This window comes from Xenopus tropicalis, chromosome 1, assembly GCF_000004195.4.
Source record: "Xenopus tropicalis strain Nigerian chromosome 1, UCB_Xtro_10.0, whole genome shotgun sequence".
Taxonomy (NCBI): Eukaryota; Metazoa; Chordata; class Amphibia; order Anura; family Pipidae; genus Xenopus; species Xenopus tropicalis.
Window position 1 is genome coordinate 161,968,780 of NC_030677.2, and position 24,683 is coordinate 161,993,462.

The window sequence follows — 24,683 nt, forward strand, 5'->3', positions numbered from 1 at the left end:
TTACTAGAGTGTCCTGCACTGTCTTTCCGTTGTAAAACTGCAGGCATAATAATTCTAACATATACTCTATCGCAATGGAAAAACAAAAGATTATATTATGACAACCTGCAGCTGACAAAATGCACACCAGCCAAAGGATACAATCCAAAACTTCCAATTCTGAAGGGTTCTGCTCTTTACATATTTGTCGAAAAAATCTCTCATGTGCAGTGAACTCTGCGGTGTTATTGGCACCCCAGTCGCTGGGAGCAGCTGCTGACAAGAGCTGGAAAGGAAAGAGACTCCATCATATAGTGTTGTTAGTATATAGTTCACACGTACATTATAAATATACACACTATATTATCCAAAGTCATTCAATACTACCAAAATCTCAATCTGAAACCATGGGTGTTAATGTGACACTGACCCTCCCTTTGGCCAGAGCAGATATTGGAGGAAACGCGAAATCATACATTTTTGCGCCAATATTCACTCCATGTAGCTCTATACAGGACAACACTGTGCTTGTCAATAAAGTTACAGGAAGATGCAGATGACAGGGGGTCCTTTACAAAAGGTGGCAGAGGAAAGTGTATGCTAGAACAATTTCTCGATGGGTACGCCCTACAGACATGGGTGAAGGTGGTTTAAGAAATAACTTTAATCACAATTGTCCTGACGCGTTTCGTGTCTTTCAACACGTAGTCATAAGTAAATTAGGCTTGATGTGCTGGGTGGCTTAGAGCAAGTTTTGGTATTGTTGTATTTAACAGAGGAAAGTGTATGATCCACTTCGTGTGGCCCTACCCTTTGTTTCTATAGCAGCCTCTACTCTTCTGACAAGTCTATCCACTAAATGCTGCAACACTGTATAAGGACAGACTTTGTAAGCAATCACCTGATAGCAAGATTCAGCTCTTCCACCTCTTCCCTGAGTCGCCTTGTTTCCTCCAGAATCTGGGCCCTTTCTTGCTGCAGTTTGGCAATATAGTCTACTGTCTTCTGTAGTGTGATTGCATGACTGATCTGAATATAGAAACGCAAAGGCAAGCAAGAAAATCAGCAGAAACATATCATATAGTTTATATTTTAAACAGACTGTGTAACAAACTAGCCTGCTAAAATGTTAATCTGTATTGCTTTTACCTATATTGAGGAGAACTAACTTTTTTATTTTAGGGGAAGCCACATGGGACTGATTCTGATCAGTTTTTGGATGTACCCCCAAACAGCCTTTCCATGTTCCTGCACCCGGAGCCACTGCATCAGCCTAGGTGCAAGCACAAGGAGTGAATTTTGGTGCCAAAAAGAGTATATATTTGGGCACGGAAATCCAAACCATGACTGCACCCAGGCCAATGCAGTGGCTGCAGGTACATGGAAAGGCTGTATAGAGCATAAGGGCTGAGAATCAGCCCCACGTGGCCGTAACCTAAGGCTTAAGGTATGTAGCTATGTTATAGGCTCACAGAGCAGATTTTGCACACAGTGGCTCCAGGGGGCAAGCACATGGAAAGACAGTTCAGAGCATAGGCGCTGTGTTTATCTGCAGGCCAAGAATCCAGGCCCAGTGTGCCAGTACTCAGTTCCAATTAAAGCCATTTTGTACTGGTGGCTCTTTAAAATTACAGGGTCCTCTCTTCATTTTTAAAAATAAATGACCACATTAGCAATGCCTTTAGCCTCCCAGTGTGAGATACTGAATATTGGCTATAGAAGTATAGACAAGTGTTCTTGTCACTGTAGCCTTGCAATGCAAAGGTATTTGTGTGTTTAAAGGAGAAAGAAAGGTAAAAACTAAGTAAGCTTTATCAGAAAGGTCTATGTAAATACAGCCATAAGCACTCACAGAAATGCTGCACTGACTTCTCTGAAAAAAGATTTCTTGTGTCTGTGTCCTGACCCACAGGTTGAGAACCGTTGGGTTAGTGGATAATAGATTTGAAACAGAAACTAGATGTACAGCTTTTCCCAGCTCGTAAGAATTCACACCATGATACACAAACAGAATACAAGATGGCAGGTTTTACTAATTACCGGTTTTGTGTTGGATGATACAATATTGTTCAGTGTGCTGAATGCAGTCTTTATATTAAACCTTCGCTTCTGTTCTGCAGAAATATGCTTTAATCTTTGATTCTGTAAAGGAAGCAAATGCAGAGTAAATGGTTATTACACTATTGTACTATTGCTCTACTGTACTAGTTATAATACATAAGTATATACAATATTATGTTTAGCCATCCTTTGTTTGCACCACAAGATGAGTCCCCTGCATTTGATGATATATTACCATAATAACTATATTGTTGTCAGCAGAGTAGCTACCCTTAAAATTAACATTCACTCCAATGTAAGTGGCAACAATTTGCAATTAGTCCTCATTTTGTGCTTTCTGAGCATTTTGCCTTCCTATTCTGCCTCCCAGCAGCCAGAATTTTTGTTTACATTTGTTTTTATAGGTTTTGTCAAAATTAACAATTTTACTATGTTCGCCAGTCTGAAATTTAAAATTATATCTGGCTGCTAAAGTAACTTATTCCAGCAACCAAACTTATCCTAACAAATGATATCTATTGTTATTAATTGCACCAATCATTCTTATCTGCACCTCCCCTATTCAGCTTCTAGCTGGTTGCTCTGACCTCTGCCTAGTTGCTAGGGTAAGTTGGAACCTATCAACTATATAAGAGTATACAAACTGAACAGAATTGAAAAGACTATTTCCAAATTTTTGCCTCCCTCCATATTATAGATAAGAGGCTTTTCTTGGTCTTTGGAACAGTCTTATATTTAAAGGACCAGTATCTTCAGAACTGGAAAAAGATATGTTTCCTTTCCTCTATTACAGAGATAAATAAAAGAGACACATGACTGTTCCTGTGCCATTACAGATTTGTTCTAATGGCATGATATGTTTATCTTGGCAAAGCAAAGCAATATGCATAGGAAAATAGCTTAGAACAGACACACTATTAACACACAAAAAATGTCAGTTATTCACTTACTATACAGCCCAGATCATACCTTTATTGTAACAATTTGAGAGTCGCTTGAGGCTTTTCCTGAGCTTTGTGGGGGGCTGAGGCTATGTTCAGATGCACATGGGGATCCCTGCCTTGAATTGTGATAGTCTCGGCCTAAAAAGAAAAAAAAACAGAACAATGAAAAAGGGCCCTGATACACCACAAGCTAGGGCATAACCTCATAAACAGTATTATACATTATATACAGTATACTGTATATATATATATATATATATATATATATATATATATATATATATATATATATATATATATATATATATATATATATATATATAGAAAAAGGCTGAGGCACACACTTATAGGGATAACAACCTGGGTGCAAATCAGATAAACAATGTAAATATGTAAAAAATGCTGATGCACACCAGGAAAATTTTATCAAAAAAAAAGATACTTAGTTTATTTAGATCGACGTTTCGGTCCTCACCCAGGATCTTGATAAAGGTCCCGGGTGAGGACCGAAACGTCGATCTAAATAAACTAAGTATCTCTTTTTTGATAAAATTTTCCTGGTGTGCATCAGCATTTTTTACATTTACATATATATATATATATATATATATATATATATATATATATATATATATATATATATATATATATATATATATATATATATGTAAATGTAAAAAATGCTGATACAATTTTGATTAGTAGTTAGTCAGATTTATATTGCTCTCTGCATCAACATTTATTAATAATCAGCCCTGTAGCATGACAGATGTACCCTCACTCTGCTCATGTTTTTGAGGATCACATCCCTTATCCTTTTAGAAGGGCCTGGGAGCCCTGATTAGCTAAGTAACCCCACAGAAAGAAATAAACTGTATAGATAAATATAAATATGTCGGACTGGGAACCCAGGGGCCCACCAGAAAACCTTAGACCCTAGGCCCGCTTTCCAAACTATTTTTCCTCCATTCCTCACCCAACCTCTTTATTCTCCCAGTCTCTTTAATTTACATGCTAGCATCTATTTTTCCATCTATTTCTCCTTTCTTCCCATTCAGAAATAGGGAATGACCATGAAACAGGCCAAATGCTCAGGGGCAGGAGGGCCCACTGACACCTGGGCCCACCGGGAGTTTTCCTGGTGCCCTGGTGGGCCAGTCCGACTCTGAATATAGGTTTGGTTCCAAGGTTAATCGCAAAAAACTGTTTCCAACAGCACATACTACTAGAAAAGTCTGTTTAAAAGTATATTTATATGAAAATGTTTTATTTTGTTGAAGCAGGGTTATACATAGGGCTGTTTTATGTTAAGGGGTATAGTTTCTGGATTTTTGGATTTAGCTGAATGCTGAATTCTCCACCAAAGATTTGACCAAACACCAAGCCAAATCCAAATCGGCATGTTCAAATATAATATCTGCATGTCAGGTTAGTGAGTTTATGCTAATGGCAGACTAAATGTATGCTTATACTGTATCTAAACATATGTTACTTACAGGATGAAGGAGAAGGGGCTGTGCTGCAGCTCTGTGATGGTGTTTTCTCTCTCTTAACCAAACACTCCGAAGATGGACTGGGGAAAATGCGAGGCACCATAGGCTGGGATATCTGGCTGCCCTGAGTTTGCTGAGCTGGACCAACAAGGATACTGCCATGGAACTCTGGAACTGCTGGGGTCTATAGGTAAGGGAGAAAGGCTGGTATGAAGAAGTTTGTTGTGCAACTATGCAAGGCAAGCAACATTACCTATTACCCTTCCTATAGTTTGATGTTCCCTAAATAACTTGATGAAAAGATGTGGATTTGGGTGATTCTATTGCCGGCAGAGAAATAAATATCGTAGATTTAAAAAGTATAAACCAAGCACAGTTGGACATATTTACTAAAGTGCAAATCTAACTCTGCTAAAGTTAGCATCAATACATCATTTTTCATGGGGACATCATATATGCTGTACTTTTGCTGTAGCCAGCTAGGTAGGGCCTCCCACACTCACAACTCATTATTATCCCTTTGATTCAAACGCCCGATTAATTTCAACTTCATATGAACAGAGAATCCTAGAGGTTCACATACTTTTGCCACAAACAAGTATGTTACTTTGCATTATTTACATTTAGGACTTGCATGAAAAATATATTTATGCAGAAATATTGAAATTTCAAAAGGGTTCACGGACTTTTAAGCACCATCGTTATCTTGAGCGTTTCTAAAGTGTACACTGACATGACCATGGAAACAATGTACTAAGCATAGGGTTCTTAACTGATAAGCCCGAGTCTACAAAATTAATGAAGCCATCTCAAAATGCTTAGCTGCAAAATATAAGAAGGTCACTCTACATAAACTACAGTAGCAGCTATAACAAAGTTTTCTATCCATCTAAAAACCTTTTTAAGCAAATACATTAAGAGCTCTGGCCCTCAGTTCACATACAGCTTTCCCAGCTCACTACTGTGTCTGCTGTTCTTCGCTTGCAGTCATAGAATGCCCAGTGTTTAGCAGTTGTTTATATGTCACATATAACTCCACCACTAGCTGCTAATACAGAAAGAGGTGGCTGGAAAAGGAAATAGAAGGGCCGAGGGTGCCCAGAAATGAAGCAGGAAAGGTTGGGGGGACTTTATTTTCAAATGGTTGCCTAATGCACATGTTCAGCCCTACAGGTTTGATCTTATGATGTCCTAGGGCAAGCAGTGGTTAGGTTTTTCCAATCTGATATTATTTGCGCATACTTTGTAAGCTGGGTATATTGTTTTAGTTGTATGCACAAATATCCTCACAAATCAGCAGTACAATAAAAGCATGCTTTACTAAAATGCTCATATAAAAACACAGTGGGGGAAATTCACAAAAATATTGCCAAGGGAAAATGTCATAAAAATGTTTTATTTGCACCGACTTATTCACAGACCAATTTTCTGTCATTTTGCCACCTCTACTTTAAAAAAGTAGCATGGCTATTTTTGTGTCGTATGTACAACCATTTTGAGAATTAAGGTGGCCATACAAAATAAGATTTGCCGGTCGTCAAACAAGCAAATCTTTCCCCCAATATGCCCACCTTGGGTGTGAGATATTGTGCTAATGTGATCTGTCGGAGAGGCCTGTCGGAGGGCCCCATACACGGGCAGATAAGCTGCCGAGTTGGCCTTAAGGAACCTGAAATCACATAAAATCTGCCCATGCAGAACATTTTTACAGATATTTTTTATGCTAACATGTCTCCACCATGTCAAGGAGAATGTCGATAGGTTCATTTGGTTTAAGTCTGTACAGAGAACATTTTTGTGCACACAAACTACATAGTTCCAATCATTATTAATCATGCATATGTCACTTTTTAAAATTTGGCAGCATTATTTGTCGGCTTGCGACATTTTTACAATTTGATGACATACACTTTACAAACTTTGTACTTACTGACACTTTTGTGAATTCCCCCCCATGAGTCTTGATCTTGAAGCAGTGGCTTTCTGCTTTACTCTCTGTAGTAACTCTCTCACTTCAGTTCTATCCCTCCACAAATACTCATTTTCAGCCATTTTTTCATAAATCTGCAATACTGATTTTTTGTTCTACCTTACCAAATGTATTAAAACAGGACTCTTCAGATTTGGCAGTAATAACTGAATTGGCCCTTCCTGGAAAACATCTTCATGATATGTATAGATTGCTAGGCATATAGAACAGGAAAGTATCTTACAGCAGCGATTGCAGCAGGAGCAATAACGACGTTGGGTTGAGTAATCCTTGGAGCCAGCACAGTATCGGCCTTAAGGGGTGCAGGTGACATTATCACAGCTTGAGCTTGTCCTGGGAAGGGAGCTAAAGAAGACATTTAATTCAGTTTAAAGAGAAAAATATAATATGCTTTCAATATTGTATATGATTCCCATGCACAAACGCTGGCCCCGACAGTGATGAGGTTTCTCAAAATAAGCACACACTTCCATATGACCTTGCTGCAAGAAAGATGTCAGCATACAATAGACCGCTAAAGGCCAATTTATTGTTATATTTTCTTGAACTTGAAATTTCCTTTGCAAACATTTCAATTTTTACCACCAGGTACCATCATGCTGCCTAAAGTTCCCTTTCATGTCAATCCACGGCAGCAGGTGGCACTTATTCAACTACTTAAATGGAGAACTAATGCTTAAAAAATAACATTTCAACCTATAGTTGTTTTTAGTAGGGATGCACCAAATTCACCATTTTTTGATCTGGCTGAACCCTGAATCCTTTGTCAACAATTTTCCGAATACGGAAGTCTAATGTGGATTAGCTGGACCCAAATCCTGCTGAAAGGCCAAATCCCAAATAGAATCCTGGATTTGGTGCATCCCTTGTTTTTAGGACTTAGTTCTCCTTTAAAGGACTTTAATGTACCTGCAGCAACAAAGGGTGGTTTGGCAGGAAGGGTTGCTTCTGACAAGTTTTTAGCATGAAAAAAAAAAACTTATGTCAGAGTTTTAAGTACAGATAACCCAATTGGTTATGGCACATTAGACACTTTAAACACTTTTTAAAGCCCTGTTACTTGCAGGGGATTGCTTCCTAGAGAGGCACCAATTCCATAAATTAACTGACCTGAATCCAAACCCTAATATGCATATTCAAATTTCAGCTAAATAACCCCACCCCAAAAAAAATTCAAAATAAAAAAAAGCACCACGCCTTCTTAAAAAGATGCCACAACTTCAATTATTCGGTTTTGAATTGCTGGAATTTAGCTGGTGGGCCTTGCACACCCCTGTCTGAACCTGTATCTGCTAGCCTTACCCTAAGGCTAATGTCCCATGGAGAGATTAGTCGCTGTGATTTTTAAAAAAAAAATGAGTTCCAGCGACAAGTCGCTCATTTTGTCTCTTCATAGAGAAGAATATAAATCACCAGTACATAAACCGACAATACTACTTCAAATCACTTATCACTCCGGATCGCTAGGAGACCATTTTTCAAGCGATTTTATAAAGAAAGTATTGTCATTAAAATCTATTGGAATCACTGAAAGTAAAACCCACTGAGCGGGAAGTCGTTGCGATTTCCCCATTGCACTGAGTGTCATTTGTAATTGTGGGCAGGGAATACGACACCTGGATTAGTGGGAAATAGAATTGGTCCATACTAATTGCTTGTGGGAAAACATGAGTGACTTGTTGCTGGAACCCACTTTTAAAAAATTGAAGCGACTAAAACTCCCCCTGGGAAATTAGCCTAAAGCTAACTCTAACTGTCGTTTCCCCTATTCCCCAAGTTCTAAATATTTATTGAGAAACACCACAATCTGCATCTTCCAAATAAATATTTGTTTCATAGGTGTATTTTGATCCTATGACAATAGTAGCCCTAATAACAATGTGTTTAGAGAATGCTACTTAAGTGGGACAAAATTATTCAACAATGACTTACTACAGTGAGCGATGGGGGGGGGAGGGGAGGGGGCAATATTTTTTTATGCACTATATTTATATGGAATAATTCCCTTGCTATAGAATCCCCAAGTTTGGGCGAAACACAAGCTAATTGCATATTAATGGATTTGCATAAACAGAACATACTATCAGGCACAGTGTAAGAGCAATGGCACACAGGGTATGTTGTTAATGGCAATTGCCTTAATCCAGGGGGGTCAGAATATTGCGGACATGCTGTAATCAGCATTTAAACTTCAATCTGACCACCATTATTGTTATCACGTATATATAAAGTGCCAACATATTTTGCAGTGCCGTACAACAAATGGGTGTATACCTTAAACATACAAGATTACATACAAAAACAGCCAATGAGAAAAGGTAAAGTGGGCCCTGCCCAAAAGAGCTTACAATATAAAAGGAGAAGACCACAATATGCCTATATATGAAGGACTTAAAGGAGCAGCAACACCAAAAAATGAAAGTGCCTAAAAGTAATCACGATGTAATGCACTGTTGCCCTGCACTAAACAAAGCTGCTGTGTAGCCACGGGGGCAGCTATTCAAAGGAGAAAATGCACAGGTTACATAACAGATAACAGACAAGCTCTCTAAAATATAATGGGGGTTTATCTGCTATGTATGTTTCTGCTTTTTTCCCCAGCTTGAATGGCTGCCCCCATGGCTACACAGCAGGGTATTTATATAAACTGTAGTAGTATTTCTGAAGCAAACGCCCCGGTTTTTCCAGTGCAGGGCAACAGTACATTATATTTTAATTACTTTAAAACACTTTCATTTTTTGCTGTTACTGTTCCTTTAATGTACTGTCCTAAATGGTTTCAGTTACATAAAAGTTTAGGCTTACTATCAGTGGGTTAACCTTTAAGGATGCACCCAATCGTACCAGACCCTCTGAAGGCAAATAGTCAACCAAATCCAAATTTGCAGCATAGCCAAATTAGCAAAATACCAGTGGGGAAAGAACAAGTGCACAGCACAAGAGAGTTGACACTTTCCACTGTCACATGGTCTAAAGTCATGTGATTTTAAAGGCTGGGATTTGTCCAGATTCGCAATTTGTTTTATCCACACTTGTTCCTGGTTAGTGTTATTATTTTTTTTCCATAAGGTCTATAGCACATGGCGCATCTTGACCACTATACTGGAAAATAGAAGTACCTAAATGCCCCTATCTGCCTGTCAGTGTTTCCCATAGAGATACATAGGAAACATGCTGCCTAAAGCAGACATTATAGTGACTGGGAGATCTCTATTTAAAATCTGTTGGTCTCATTTACAAAGTGAAATCCCCATGAACCAGGAATTAGGTTAACCACCATTTAGAAAATGAAAGAAAATATCTGATTAGTTGCTAAATGACTGTATTGGTGCAGTATGGAAGCCTGTGTTTGTATGTACATAGGAGGTTACTTTTTCTAGATGCCTAGTACAAACAGGATGCCACTGGGAGGGAGAGGGGCGATGTTGTCCTGGTGAAATGGTCATCAAATTTATGCAACGTCTGTAAAAACTTTCTTGATGGGCTTTATGGCTAATGCCAGGTAAGATGTTATCTTCTTCCAGCACACAGACACATGAGAATTTGCGTACAGTCATGGGCAGATCCTACACTACACACATGGGCCTTTGGTGACATTAGCCTTAGCAATAGCCATGAGTGTAGATCAGGAAACATATTGCCCCATGTAAGAACAAAAAAGGCAATGATATAAAACATTTGCTTCCAAAACAAAAGACAGAACCCTTTGTGCCTATTTAAGACAATTATACACAGGGTGATTTCAGGCAGTGCCTTCTGTAATTTGTTCTCACTATGCAAATCCAAAATCACCCCCTATGACATTTGTTTAACAACACAAGTACAAACACCAGAAGTGAAGTTTCAGATGAGTTAAGACAGTGCTGTCCAACTTCAGTGGTACCGAGGGCTGATAATGGAAGACAGTTTTGACCACTCCCCCTTTTAAACCACACTCACTTGAAACCACACCCATGTCATCACATGACCATACCCATATTAATGGTAGTAGTACAGCAAAAGCCTGCCATACTCTGCCTTCCCTACCCTACCTGTGTGTGCCATACTGTGCATGCCCTATGTTGCCTGTGTGCCATACTCTGCCTGCCCTATGCTGCCTGAGTGTGCTATACTCTGCCTTCCCTACCCTGCCTGTGTGTGCCATACTCTGCCTGCCCTATGTTGCCTGTGTGCCATACTCTGCTTGCCCTATGCTGCCTGAGTGTGCTATACTCTGCCTTCCCTACCCTGCCTGTGTGTGCCATACTCTGCCTGCCCTATGTTGCCTGTGTGCCATACTCTGCCTGCCCTATGCTGCCTGAGTGTGCTATACTCTGCCTGCCCTACCCTGCCTTTGTGTGCCATACTTTGCCTGTCCTATGCTGTGTGTGTATGGCACACATAGGCAGCATAGGGCAGGCAGAGTATGGCACACACAGGCAGCATACAGTGACACAATGCTGGCACTGCTCCTACAATCTGCACAATAAATGTATATTGAAAAACTTTTTATTGTGGGTTTCTACTGCTCCTACAGTCTGTCAGAGGTGTGAACAGGTGAACAATGTGGGGCTTACAGTCTGAGCCTGAGGTGTGAACAATGCAGGGATTAAAATGTGTGAACAGTATGGGGGATAAAACAATACAGGGGAATTACAGCCTGAATCTGAGGTGTGAACCATGCAGGGGGCCAGTTAATCTCAGTATTTATACCATTTAAAGTTTACACAAAGGTAAGCCATCAAAGCATCCACACAGGTGGGGGGGGCCACACAGAGGGGACTCGGGGGCCACATGCGGCCCGCGGGCCGCCAGTTGGACAGCACTGAGTTAAGACAATGAATGCAGGAAGTACCTCCTGACGCTTCTCTGCTCAGGTCTTTTGTTTACTCTAACAACCTGACAGAATGAGAGTCAATATGTCAGAAAAACAGTTCCTGCATCAGTCATTTAACCCTTTGGTGGCCAGGCAGACAGCAGATTGCACTTCCGTTGCAAATTACGGAGAATTATGTACCAGGAGCTCAGCTGCCTACCAGTTTCTGAATCTATAAATGCAACTTGTTTCTAACTAGAAATACACATTAAGTAATGAATTATAGCTTTTTCATTTTTGTGTACTGCCCTTTAATAGGGGGTGGGGGGGGGGGGGGAAGGCATGCCAGTTAAAACAGACCTGCACATTATATATCCTGAGGCAGCTTAATTATGCTTGGTACCTTCTGACAACAACAGCGTGACTGTCATTACCAACTGTGTCTGCGAATGCAATATTTTGCCTAGGAAGGATTTCTCACTATCTGCAGAAAGAAGATTGCATCTGCATACACGCAGGAGCATTTACTAATTTGAAAGACAACCGCAAAACGTTCCTTAACTTTATACTACCGGTGCCTAAACACTTACCAGGAGCAAAAACTAAAGATACAGTCTCTGACTGAATAACAGGCACAATTTTTTGAGACGTCGCTTTCTGCTTGGCTCCAGGTTTGGAGATAGCAATGTACGTGTGGGGTTGGGCGGCAGTTTGTTGAGGAATCCCTGCAGTCTGTATTGAAATGTTACAAGGCACTTGTTGCTGCGTGGTAAGAATGAGGTTCTGGCTCTGGCTAAAGGTTGTTGCAGAAGGATTATGGGTAAGCGTTGGCGAGGCAGTATGTGTAATAACCGAGGTGTTGCAGAGTGGAAATTTATTTCCATCCTTGGTAATGAATGTAGGTAAAGAATCCAGAGAGGGCGCTGGAGGCACATTTGGCGAAGCAGCAGGGGTCTGGAAGAGCGGCACTGGAGGAGGAAACACTGGGACAAATCCATGCTGGCTGCTTATAGATGTCTCTGAGTTAAACTTGACTGGCCCCTGAGAGGTAGAAAGGCTACCCACACTGGCTGCTCTCTCTCTTCTCACTTCTCGTACTGGGACGATGGATGGAGGACCAGGGGAAGGGATTAACTCCTCATCTAAGTTTACAGGTGCAAGCGTGCTGCTTGGTAGGGCAGAAGTCTAAAAAACAAACAAAAAAAAAAAACAATGTTTTTGTGTCTGAATCTAGAATAGAAGTTAGTGGTACACACCTAATATATTCCATACAACATATTTGATGCTCACTGCAGAGGCCACCTGTAAGATCCCCAAACATAACATATAAGGAAGAGCAGGGCACTTCATTAAGTAGATAAACAAAACAATTGGGGTGGAAATGCATTGGGTTACTATGTACTAAAGTATGTTGCCACTATAGCCTTCCTATAAGAACAATTTAAAACAGAATAGCTTTCTACTGCTTAAAAATGAGCAATGTCGCCGCATAACAGAAATGCAACAAAGCATAACTTTACATTAGGGTATTATCGGGAAAACGTTACGTTGGGGAACTATCCCTTTAAATTTGTCCAGTCACTTTAAAGGGCAATTTTTCTGCTTTCACTATACATTTTTATTATACAAGCAGCAGCTCTAATACTTTTTAGTCTTTTTTCATTTGCATTCTTTTGTTTATCTATCTGGAAGACAGATAATGAAGAATATTCAGCTATACCCATCTCATTAAGCAACACTGTCAATACATTTCTTAACAGAAAAGAACTAAATGACCAAGGTTCACTATATTAAAAAAAATAAAATCAACACTTCCCCTCTCTCCTATATTTGCTCAACTCTATACAAATAGCCACAAGGGATATTATACATGGCTCTTACCTGAGATACAGGGCTACAAGGACGTAATGGTGCATCAGACAGTGGGACGGCAGAAACATTAGAGGTGGAATTAAAAAAGCCTCCAGAAGGAAGACGACTAGAAGAGAAAATATCTAGAAAGACAAATGAATGATTGTGTTGGATGATGCAATTTGTAACACTGCCAAAAAAAACCAAAAGGTACCGTTTATTTTACTTGTTTTATACATTACTCCGCCCATACCTGTCCTATGACACTCAGAGTTTGAGATGCACTGTATGCAGGACTCGGCCCAGGATATTTTACTAGAACTGCAATTAAATTCTTGCTTGCATAAGACATTACTATGCTACAAGACAACACAATTATACTATAACAATCACACATATACTACCACATACTTACATGCACATTTCCCTACTCTATACCAACATCTTTCTGACATTTACCATTTAATGAGTGGCGGGGGGAATCCTCTTTATCTACCCCCAACTAAATGCATACACATGTTCATTTATGTTTACAGAATTTGCTTTCTACTGAAGTTAAGAAGAAAAGTGAAACAAACTGTTTTACAGGACAGGACAGGCAGTTCTTGTTCAACATGCTTTTTAAACCTGCCCGATTAATAGTGGGATAATTTTTGGCCCAACAGTGGACCCCAACATTAGCCAAGTTGCCACATTCTTGGTGTATGGCCACCATTAGCTCCTGATTTACTTAGTGTACAAATCACATACAAAATTTGCTTATATAAACAACTGGTCACTATGCATTCTCATTTATTCTGTAAGGGATTCTCCATGTTTCACAAATGAACAAATTGTTGCCCACTTTGTCCACCCAGGTTTTGTGCTAAACCAGACTGATATGATCATTGTACATAGAGAAATACAGACCTATGGTAGAGGACCTATTCATCTAATAGAATTCTTTTTACCCCCACCCTGATATCTGGTAGCTTCCTGACCAGATATCTGTCAGGCGGGCAGTTTTTTTGGCCACATATACAGGACAATAAGCGGCCATGTATGGCCAGCTTTAAATCATATGTTCACAGAATGGATTATCTTTGTAGCAGCTCAGGGCTGAATAGTTTCTTAAAAGCAAACTAATCCCGGATTTATAGGGCTCTGGCACACGGAGAGATTAGTTGCCCGCGACAAATCTCCCTTGTCACGGGCGACTAATCTCCCCGAATTGCCATCCCACCAGCAAAATTGTAAGTCGCCGGTGGGATGGCACACGCTGTGCAGGCGATTTCGGCAAATCGCCTCGCGAGGCAACAGGGAGATTTGTCGCGGGTGACTAATCTCCCCGGGTGCCAGAGCCCTTATGTAGCCAGAGTTTAGTTTCAGTTAACAGAGCTCATACCTCTATAACTGTTTTGTTATCTAGAATGCTCAGGACCTGGTGTTTTCTGCATAAGAGTGTGTTTGATGCTTTGTAGGTATGCCTGATGGTGTCACCAGAAGTGGCAAATCAAACCAAAATATCAGCATTAAGGCTACTGTAACATCGGAATAGTGTTATAGCCAAACAGATATGGCACATTATCTGTGTTTGTGGGGCATCTGCTCCGCTTTAAAATTAAACATGGGAATCCTACACTTACCTTGAAAGGATTCAAATGTATCCATCAAATCTAAGTTGGGTTGCAGTGGAAAAAGCTCTGGTTGGATCATATCCGCATTGCCAGCATGCGCTGCATTACAAAAAAAAAAATGAGTGCAATAAATACACACAACTAGCAATTTTCTTCACAAACAATTCAACATAGTCTTTCCTTGCATGAATTTATCTGTACTTTAGAAATATGGGGACAACTTGGAATAGGCTGGTGCTCCTTAATAAATGTGTGTGTAGAACACATACCTATCTCTTTTGGGTTGTGCTGATGTGAATAAATAGTAGAAAATAAAGTGTCACTGATTTCAGCCATAAGCATTTCCATATCAAGAAGAGGCTCCTCCTCCATCGGTACCGGGGTATCCCTGCCATCCACGGTGCTCTTCCACGGAACAATATCATCATCCTTAAAAATAATTATTAGATTTATTCCTTCTGCTCCCTATATATATATATATATATATATATATATATATATATATATATATATATATATATATATATATATATATATATATATATATATATATATATATATATATATGCGGCAGGCAAATCTGTCTGATACAAATGGAGCAAACTTTGCATGGGCATCACATAGCGTAACATGGTACAAAATGTAATATATATTTTTTTTTTTACATTTAAAGATACAGTCAAATATGGTGAATCATTTCAGTTAAGGCTTCAACTAGCAACGAGAGCGTAGGCCTGAAACCAGTGGGTCAAGTGGATTTGGGCCAACTGTTTGCCCTTACAGTAGGAAATGGGTGGGTGACAGACCTGAATGGCACTGGCAAAACTGTGTGCCACAATGGTTTATATATGCACACTTGCCACACAAACCATTACTCCATGGCGTGTTAACTCAATTATATATTAAGTTTTCATATTCTTAGCAATATGGCTTAGCGTATGGCTGTTCAGGTGTCAACCAGCCACATACAAGGCTACTGACTGCAGTGATGAATTCTTATTCTAATCGCTTATGTAATATTAGTCTTAGATCAAACCAGCAAAACAAGGGAGCAGAGCTGGCACCATCTGACCAGGTTTGCCTCCACCCCACGCTAGGCACTCTTGCTGGCAGGGTCCAGCTACAATGCTGCCATACTGGCCAGTTTTAAAAGGTATCCAAGACATGTTGGTATGGTCCTAGTGTCCCTCCATTATTATGCCATATTCAATCATCAAGAAGGACAGCAAAATATATGCCTCTACCCAAAATTAATTTCATTCATTCAACTTGTTACTGAAGTTTATAGGGATGAGGCTACTTACTTTAACCAAGCTGGAAAGATCTTCATCTTTGTGCTTCTGCAACTGTTGTAAAAACCACAAACATTATTCAGAAATTATATTAAGGTAGGGTTGTACAATTTTAAACAGTCAAAGGATGTCTTGGCAGACTATCTACAGAATATTACCAATGACAGTTCTTCCCCCATTATATATAAACATCTTTGGGACGGAACATCATGCAGGTCATCTATTTTAGGGCTTTTCAACAGGAGACTATCTGGATATAGCCCCAAAGTAATTTTTATGGCCATGGGCCATAACATAGGTTTTATGGAATCATTTATATATGTATTTGTCCTCTGAATACACTCATCGCTGATCTCAAGGCAGGAGGAATTGTCACAAATACAATATACCCTATATCTATAAACCCTAAAAACAACAATAGTGTGCATTTTGGGGGTAAATGTTAATGGCACAAGGCGGTTTAGATTTGCCAGTGATAACAACACCATGTCTGACATTGACTGTAGTGCCAGAATGTGAACTCGATGGAGCCATCTGAAACATGGTCACAAAACAAAATAAGGGAATTAGATAATAAAAAACAAATCTATACTATTTCCCTTGAAGCAAATGTTCCCGGTGATTACTGAACAATTTGAATAGATTATTTTATTATTCTTAGGGTTGACCTTCTGGATTTTATCTTTTACTTGCTTCACTGAAGCATAACAATATCACAACTCTGCAGTAATTTACAGCTTATTTGATGACAATTATTGCCTTAAAGTAACACGTATTTTTCCCAAGTATGCTACATATTTACATACCTGTACAAACCTAATTTGCAAGAGTTAAAAACAGAGTGTATTGCATATGGGAAAAAAAATGTGATTTCTATAGCTGTATCATCAAAAGTCAAATTATTTTAAGGAGCCAGGCCAAATCCTCCTGAAACAGACTCAGATTAAGGTGAATCTTTAACCCTATCCGGGATTCAGTGCATTTCTTAAGCAAAGCAAAGTTTTCAGACAACCATCACAGATATATATCAGCTAATATTATCGGTCGGTCTGTCATTTATATAGGTTCAAAATTCTTATGAGCTGCTGCACAGTTGACTGGAGAAAGTAAAGAGTAAAGCTGCAGCTCCAATTTGACCCAATGTGTCACAACCAAAACAACTTGTGCTTGCATTTTTACACAAATTAAGTGCTAGTTGCGTATAGAATCTTCAGCTTTTAAATTAGATTCGATGGGAGCAAGTCTGGTGCGTCTATTCACACAACCATCTGTGGAGCTACTGCCAGGTCCAGAATGATGGTAGTTCCAGAGTTCCTCAGTGTCAGTAGGCACAGTTGTGCACAGTTTATCAGAAGAGGCATGATGCATGCTTTGGCAACCATGTGGAAGTGCCAGAGCATATTTAGATGCAATTACCTCCATGAACTATGTCCATTTGTGGTTTTGTATTTTGATTTTAGAGCTCCAGAACTTACAGGTGCAGTTGTAAATGCCCCCAAGTCTCAGTACTCTGATTATCGAGCATGAAATTCAGGATTTAAACTGTTCACACAAAAGGTAGGAAGCCAAAAGCCATAAATAATGGGAACCAGACTGAACAGGGATCAAGATAAGATTTTAGGGTACAATTTGGAGTGAATACTAATTTGCTTTTCTTAATGCTTTATAAATTACAAAAGGATTTGGAGAGAATAATTTATAGATAGCTACCTATGTTATGCGCTAACTGGGGAGCATGAACAAATGAGTCTGAAAAGCTCTGATTTATATTGTAGTAGCATGCAGACGCCATCAGAAAATCCAAATGGATAACAAAAGAAATTTCATATTAGAAAAGAAACCAACTCCACAGTACTACCAATATATTATTTTTAGGGTTATCAGTGGCAAAACCACGACATGGGGTGGCATGATGATATCAGGAGGAAGGATGATGATGTTTGGGGTCAGGAGTCAGAATCGTGATGTCAGGGGCTGAAACCAGGATAGGCAGTTTTCAAACTTGACAGCCCCTTGAAAACCGTACATGTGGTAACCCCATTATTTCTTTTATTAATCTTTCATTAAACCATTACTCTAAGAATGTAAAAAAAAAAAAAAAAAGTTGCAGTAAATAAAAGGCTGGATGTCAAGTTTTTGTCTAAAGAAATATACAATGGAAATCCAGTTACCCTTTTCTTGAAATATGTTCTCCACTTATGATATTCTCTGACCACAATTTCAATTCTTCTTTTCCAATACTTTCCATCGGTGGCAATGGCCTGGGTAGAGAATAAATTGTTTCAGACTAATGAATCAAATATGAAACCACAGAAATCAATAGTTTATTTGGGATGCAATGCAAACTGCTGCACTAAAATCCAGGCAAATGTGATGCATAACATACTGAAACCCATTACAGGTATGAGTCTTTCCGTAATATGGATCCACTAAAAAAATAATTTCAAATTAAAAAACCCAAAAGTGTTGTTTTTCCTCCAATAAGGATTATTTATATCTTAGGTAGGACCAAGGACAAGGTACTGTTTTATAATCATGATGTTTTATAATCATTTTTTAAAATATGAATTATTTGCTTAAAATGGAATCTATTCTGTTCTGGGTTTCCAGATAATGGATCCTATACCTGTATAAGATCTATTACTGGGTATGCTTGGGACCTGGGTTTTTCCAAATTAGATATCCTTCTGTAATTTGTCTCACCAAACCTTAATTCTGCTAAAAATTATTAATTACATAGGATTGTTTGGCCCCCAATATGGATTCATGACGCTTAAATGGACTCTATTCAAGATGCCTTTCCAGAATTCTGGAGAGGGATCCCATACCTGTATATGGTTTTCAATTAACTGAACATGAAACAAAGCAGGGTAATGCAGGATAATGGGTTTTCACTGGTCTAGTAACCCACAGCAACTGATCATAACTTGTAACAGCTTGTAAGCCTGCCTATTACAAGGTGCACATTGTTCTAGATGGCAATTAAAAGATCATTACATACCTCAGGCCGTCTGTGCTCTTCAAAATATACTGATGCATCCAGAGGGGTTACAAAGTTGCACACAGGATTCTTCCGTTTTTCTATATCTGCAGGCAAGACATGAATGCTGAATGCAGTTTGGGCAGTTACAATGGAATATAACTAGTCCTATTTGTGACAACATTTTTTGGAAATAAAAACGATAATGTTAATAGCCCAGCATAGCAGATTCTCTCATTTATAGCATATTGCCTTTCCCCTGCCCCGTCCCTAGATCTCCATCTTCTCTGCAACCTAGGTCTTTCCTTGTTTCCTGTATTTCTTTCTAATTTTCTCTGTTTACCCTGTGTTTTCCAACTTGCAGGTGACTGTTCAAATCTACTTGCCGATTGCATGCTATGGGAAACATCACCAGTGATATACACCTCCAATGTTAGTAAACATATCCCCTTCGCCCCCAGATTTCTTCCTCATCTTCTTTGTATTCTCTGCTGACTAGGTCTTTCTTTCTTCCCTGTATCTCATCTTCTCTGTCATCTTATTCTCATCTATTCTGTCTGCCCTGTTCACTAGGCCTCTCTTTTATCCCTTTATCACCTCCCCATCCATGTCTCCTCAGCTCACTATGTCTTCCTTTCTTCTTTATCTCTTTCTGTATTTCTTCCTTATTTTCACTGCCCCCTAGTGACTAGGATTCTCCTTCTCCTATTATCTCAGCTGCCTTGATGAAAGCCTTTGACATTGGACGGTTGCAGCTGTAGGCAGGCGTTTAGGGCTCTGGCACACGGGGAGATTAGTCGCCCGCGACAAAACTCCCTGTTCACGGGCGACTAATCTCCCCGGATTGCCATCCCACCGGCGAAAATGTAAATCGCCGGTGGGATGGCATACGCGGCGGTGCGATTTCACTGAAATCGCGCAAGTTACCTCGAGAGGAAACTGATTTTCACGCGTATGCCATCCCACCGGCGATTTACATTTTCGCCAGTGGGATGGCAATCCGGGGAGATTAGTCGCCCGCGAACAGGGAGTTTTGTCGCAGGCGACTAATCTCCCCGTGTGCCAGAGCCCTTAGGGTGAAGACACATGGCGCAACTTAGTAGCAGCTACTTGTCATGGCTACTGAACACCAGATAATACCTTGCCATAGACAATACTGAGAATTGTCTCTGCTAAAACACACATAGAGACAGTTATCAGTAAATGATCAGCATTGTCTATTTTAGTAGCTGTGACAAGTAGCTGCTACTAGTAGCTCTGTGTGTCTTCACCCTTACAGGGACACAGGCTGGATATCACTTCTTTAATCAAGATCTCTGTACAACTCTGTACAAAATGTCATGCTTTTCTAGAGTGAGTACACATTCTAAAGCCTACATGTACATTACCTATAAATATTTGGTTATTTATGTTGTAGCCCGGTTCCTTTAATACTGATGCAGAGGAATTCAGTGACAGCGTGGCTTCACATAATAACAGCTGTCAGTGGCTAGTGCTCGGATATTTATATAAAGCAGCCATTCGCTAACAGCTTAACAACAGAAAGCATTTACACTGGCAGATGTTTTTGCTAGTTATTTTAAGCTACTGGCATAAATTTCCTAGAGATAAATACTAAAATGAAACCGATATGATGCAGTGTGATTTAATGTATAGGATTCATGCAGCACTGATACAAATATAACTTACACTGCAAATACCAAGCACGCCAAATAGCATTATTTAGACGGATTTTATCTCTCCACTGAAGCTTCAGGCCCTTGAAGTTCTTCCATTTGGGGGACACCAGCTTCCCACTAAGAGACAAAATATTAGGTTACCGATATATTTGTCTGAAGGTCATTCACAAAGTCATACCCTGCCTTCTTGCAGCCAGACAGAGAACAGCAACCATTTCGCCCCCACAAGCTGTCTAATTTTAACAACAAGAAATGTTCTATTGCTCTGAAAAATGCAATGACACAAAATGTTCAACGGTTAAGGTATTTTTACACTGAAAAGATAATCACTAAGCCCCATTGCAAAAGAAGAGTAAATCATTTTCACAGTAGAAATAACAGGGAAGAGCATTTAATGTGTCATATATTTTCTCTTTCTTCTATTTATGAGTTCATTAATAACTAAAGAAAATATCATTCTAAGCAACTTTGCAGTATACAGTAATTACATGCAGTAATTAAAAATAAAGTTATATGTAACTATGATTGCAACGGTTTAGTAGTAGTTTTTTATGCCTTTTTGTTCTGGTTCTGGTGAACAGCAGAAGTCAGTTATCCTCCAGGTCTCTTAATCTTCTGCTACATTAATTCAGGCGTCAAACCAGAAATGCAGATAATATAAACAGCCTGACACTGCTTGCAATTGCCATTTTGTTAGTAAGGAAAGCTTTGTATCATGCCAAAATCTTGTTTATGTGCCAGAATGGGGGGACCGGATTCCCATGCCCATGTACTGGCTACACAAATGGATGGCGAAGAGGGAGGGGGAAAGTGAGTGCTGAATGGAAAGTAATGTCTGCGCCCCCTCTATGCGGGGCAGGCAATATATGACAGCTTGAATTTTAAAATGCTTTTATAATGAGGATGGATGCATTAATAAAAAATGAATTTGGACTTCATGTTTAATATTATACAGTTTTTTTATGCCTGAGTGATAGGTCCCCTTGAACAAACTCTTTTAATAAACAAATAACTTACAGGTGATGCAAAAGTGCTACAAAAAATCAACTATACAAAAATAAATGAGCAAATAAAAGCTCAAGTGGATGAAACTATGGAACTCTTTGAAAAAATCTTGGATACTTGGAATCTTTACCAAGCAGGTCTCATGTAACATCAGGTCCTTGATGGGGGAACATTTTACTGAAATTAAAGCTGTACCTAATATGTGTTAAAGTAAAAGGTAAAAGAACCTTGAGAGCGGACAACAAATTTCCCCTTTTCACCTAGACCCTTAACTTTAATTGTAATGCAAGGAAAAACAAATGAAAAAAAAGTAAAAAAAAAACTAAAGAATGAAACAACTGAACCCAATAACAGTATTGTGCTGCTATATTACAATATATGTATTAAAAGGCAGGGCTAGTATAAAGCAAACTGGTACCAAAATTAAATTAGATGCTTTGAAAATGCACTGAAATATCAATAACAAGTTTTTTTTTCCTCTATGGGAACAGAACTGACCTAAGCAAGGAATAAAGAAGTCACATACAGTAAAGCTAGGGTTAATTTAGCTCTCTTGCACAATGGACACAAGTCTGGACTGGGAGTCAAAATAGGCCCTGGCATTTCAAGTACACAGAGGTCCAAACAGCCCCCACCAGCCTACTAAATATTAACTGTCTATGGCATCTTACAGCAGCCCCTCTGGCATTTGCCAGAACCCACAGATTGCCAGTCCAGGCTTGATCAGACAGTTTGTTTTCGTATTAGTTGAAAGGATCAAATTAGCAAAATTCCATAGTAGGACTAGTATTCTTTTCCTCTAAAATTTTACTGAGTAATTAAAAGACTAAAATTTTGTGCAGACGAGCCTGTTTGACATATGGTGCAAATAAGCAAATAATTCATTTTTTAAAATTATTTTCCATTTCTCTGTAGTAATAATAATACAACAGTACATAGCACTTGATGGTAACTAAGCTGTAAAAATACATACTGATGGCAGTACAATCCTTATGGGTTTATTTAATGTTTACATTCTTTTTAGCAGACTTAGCAGATGGTGATCCAAATTACTGGTTAACCCTGTATAATAAAAACCTCAGGTTCCAAGCATTCTGGATAACAGATCTTATATTTAAACGGTATTGGACAATGGTAACTCTCAGGCAGCCATATATAGGCATGTGTAAATGAACAGGCACACTCTATATGTTTTACAGGGGTTTATAGAGAACTGAGTTAGGTAGACAGGCAGCACTTGCATAAATATAAATTCTCATATGCAGAGAAGGCCCATTCTGTAGAGAATAAAGTTGATCTTCATAAGTAGGAGGTCAACTAAACAATGAATAATAGACTAATCGTATTTATGAAAAGAAAGAAAAAAAGTGATTGAAATTCCATAAAAATGACAACAACAAAAAAAAAAGTTTCCTTAACACACTATACACCTGGAAGTTTTACTTTAGTTCTTTCTTTACCCTCCAGAGTGACAGGCTGAGAATGGGGTTAGGCCCTCTCTTGGATTGCCTAAATGTTGCACTTAGGTCTCATATGTCAGAAATATTATTTAAAAACCAATTATTCAGAAAGTTCTGAAAAATGGGAATGCCATTAGCAGCTCTAGCAACTGAACTGTTACATTTAATTAGATGATATATGGAAGTAAAATGGACTTTAATTACATTGTATATAGGAAGACTGGGTTACAGGGCCTAGAGAAGACAATAAGTTGAGGGTTAGGTTTAACAAGTGGTAGGCTAGAACAACTAATGGCTTACGGAAATACAGAAATACAGTAAGTCCAGCCAAGTTGTTTGGGCAGTTTGGCAGAGGGGTTACTACCCAGGCACACACCAGTAAAAGTAGTATTTGTTGGTGGCCTAACAGTCCCCAATATTGTTATTTGAATTGGGGACACGGGCATTCAATCACAGTGGATATCCCTTAGGTTATTAGCCAGGGAAAAGATGGAAGAGGAATACCTGTTTGGTAATAACCAATAATGACCTTGGTGGGTAAGAGGTGAGTGAAGGGACATAAAGGGTAACTAACCAAATAGTGGGGAAAGATATATGGAATGATATCAGTAGCAGAGGAGACATTGATTGTTTAGAAAAAGTAGTAGCACGCAATATAATATTATTTCTGGATTCATTTCAGAACAATAACACCTACACTGATAATGAGCAAGGATCTCTTCCCACCCCTAAATAATTAAAATATAGTTGTTCAGATATAGGACCTGTTATCCAGAATGCTCAGGACATGGGGTTTTCCAGATAAGGGGCCTTTCTGTAATTTGGATCTCCATACTTTAAGTCTACTGAAAATCATTTAAACATTAAATAAACCCAATGGGGTTGTTTTTCCTCCAATAATCTTAGTTGGGATCAAGTAGAAGGTACTGTTATTATTACAGATGAAAAGGGAATCATTTTTAAAAAAAAAAGATTTATATGATTAAAACCGAATCTACGTGTTATGGCATTTTGTAATTCGGAACTTTCTGGATAACAGATTCCATACCCATATGTCTAAAAGGGAAAAACAGAACACACAAAAGAATGCTAGTTTAATTCCTAATTGATACACACTATTTTCATGTACAGGTATCGGACCCCTTATCCGGAAACCCGTTATCCAGAAAGCTCCGAATTACGGAATGCCCGTCTCCCATAGACTCCATTTTAATCAAATAATTCAGAATTTTAAAACTGATTTCCTTTTTCTATGTAGAAATAAAACAGAACCTTGTAATTGATTCCAACTAAGATATAAGTAATCCTTATTGGATGCAAAACAATCCTATTGGGTTTAATTAATGTTTTATTGATTTTTTAGTAGACTTAAGGTATTGAGATCCAAATTACGGAAAGACCCCTTATCCGGAATACCATTGGTCCCGAGCATTCTGGATAATGGGTCCTATACCTGTACAAGCAAAACCTATTTTGATGAAACAGTGCCTTGCTTAAAATGTACTGTTAATGCTCTGGCTGTATTACCACACATCAGG

The 24,683-nt window shown here is 38.9% G+C and overlaps 1 protein-coding gene across 1 annotated transcript in view; it reads right to left on the reverse strand.

The window, feature by feature from the left end:
- The window catches only part of mlxip (MLX interacting protein), a 58,570-nt gene that overhangs the window by 2,434 nt on the left and 31,453 nt on the right, over positions 1 to 24,683 (reverse strand). The window contains 14 exon segments of the mRNA NM_001097213.1: positions 142 to 265; positions 881 to 1,008; positions 2,020 to 2,121; positions 3,010 to 3,122; positions 4,481 to 4,661; positions 6,691 to 6,812; positions 11,853 to 12,447; positions 13,144 to 13,256; positions 14,739 to 14,828; positions 14,999 to 15,158; positions 16,034 to 16,075; positions 18,193 to 18,282; positions 19,023 to 19,108; positions 20,691 to 20,797. Of these exon segments, the coding sequence (NP_001090682.1) occupies positions 142 to 265; positions 881 to 1,008; positions 2,020 to 2,121; positions 3,010 to 3,122; positions 4,481 to 4,661; positions 6,691 to 6,812; positions 11,853 to 12,447; positions 13,144 to 13,256; positions 14,739 to 14,828; positions 14,999 to 15,158; positions 16,034 to 16,075; positions 18,193 to 18,282; positions 19,023 to 19,108; positions 20,691 to 20,797 (2,053 nt within the window).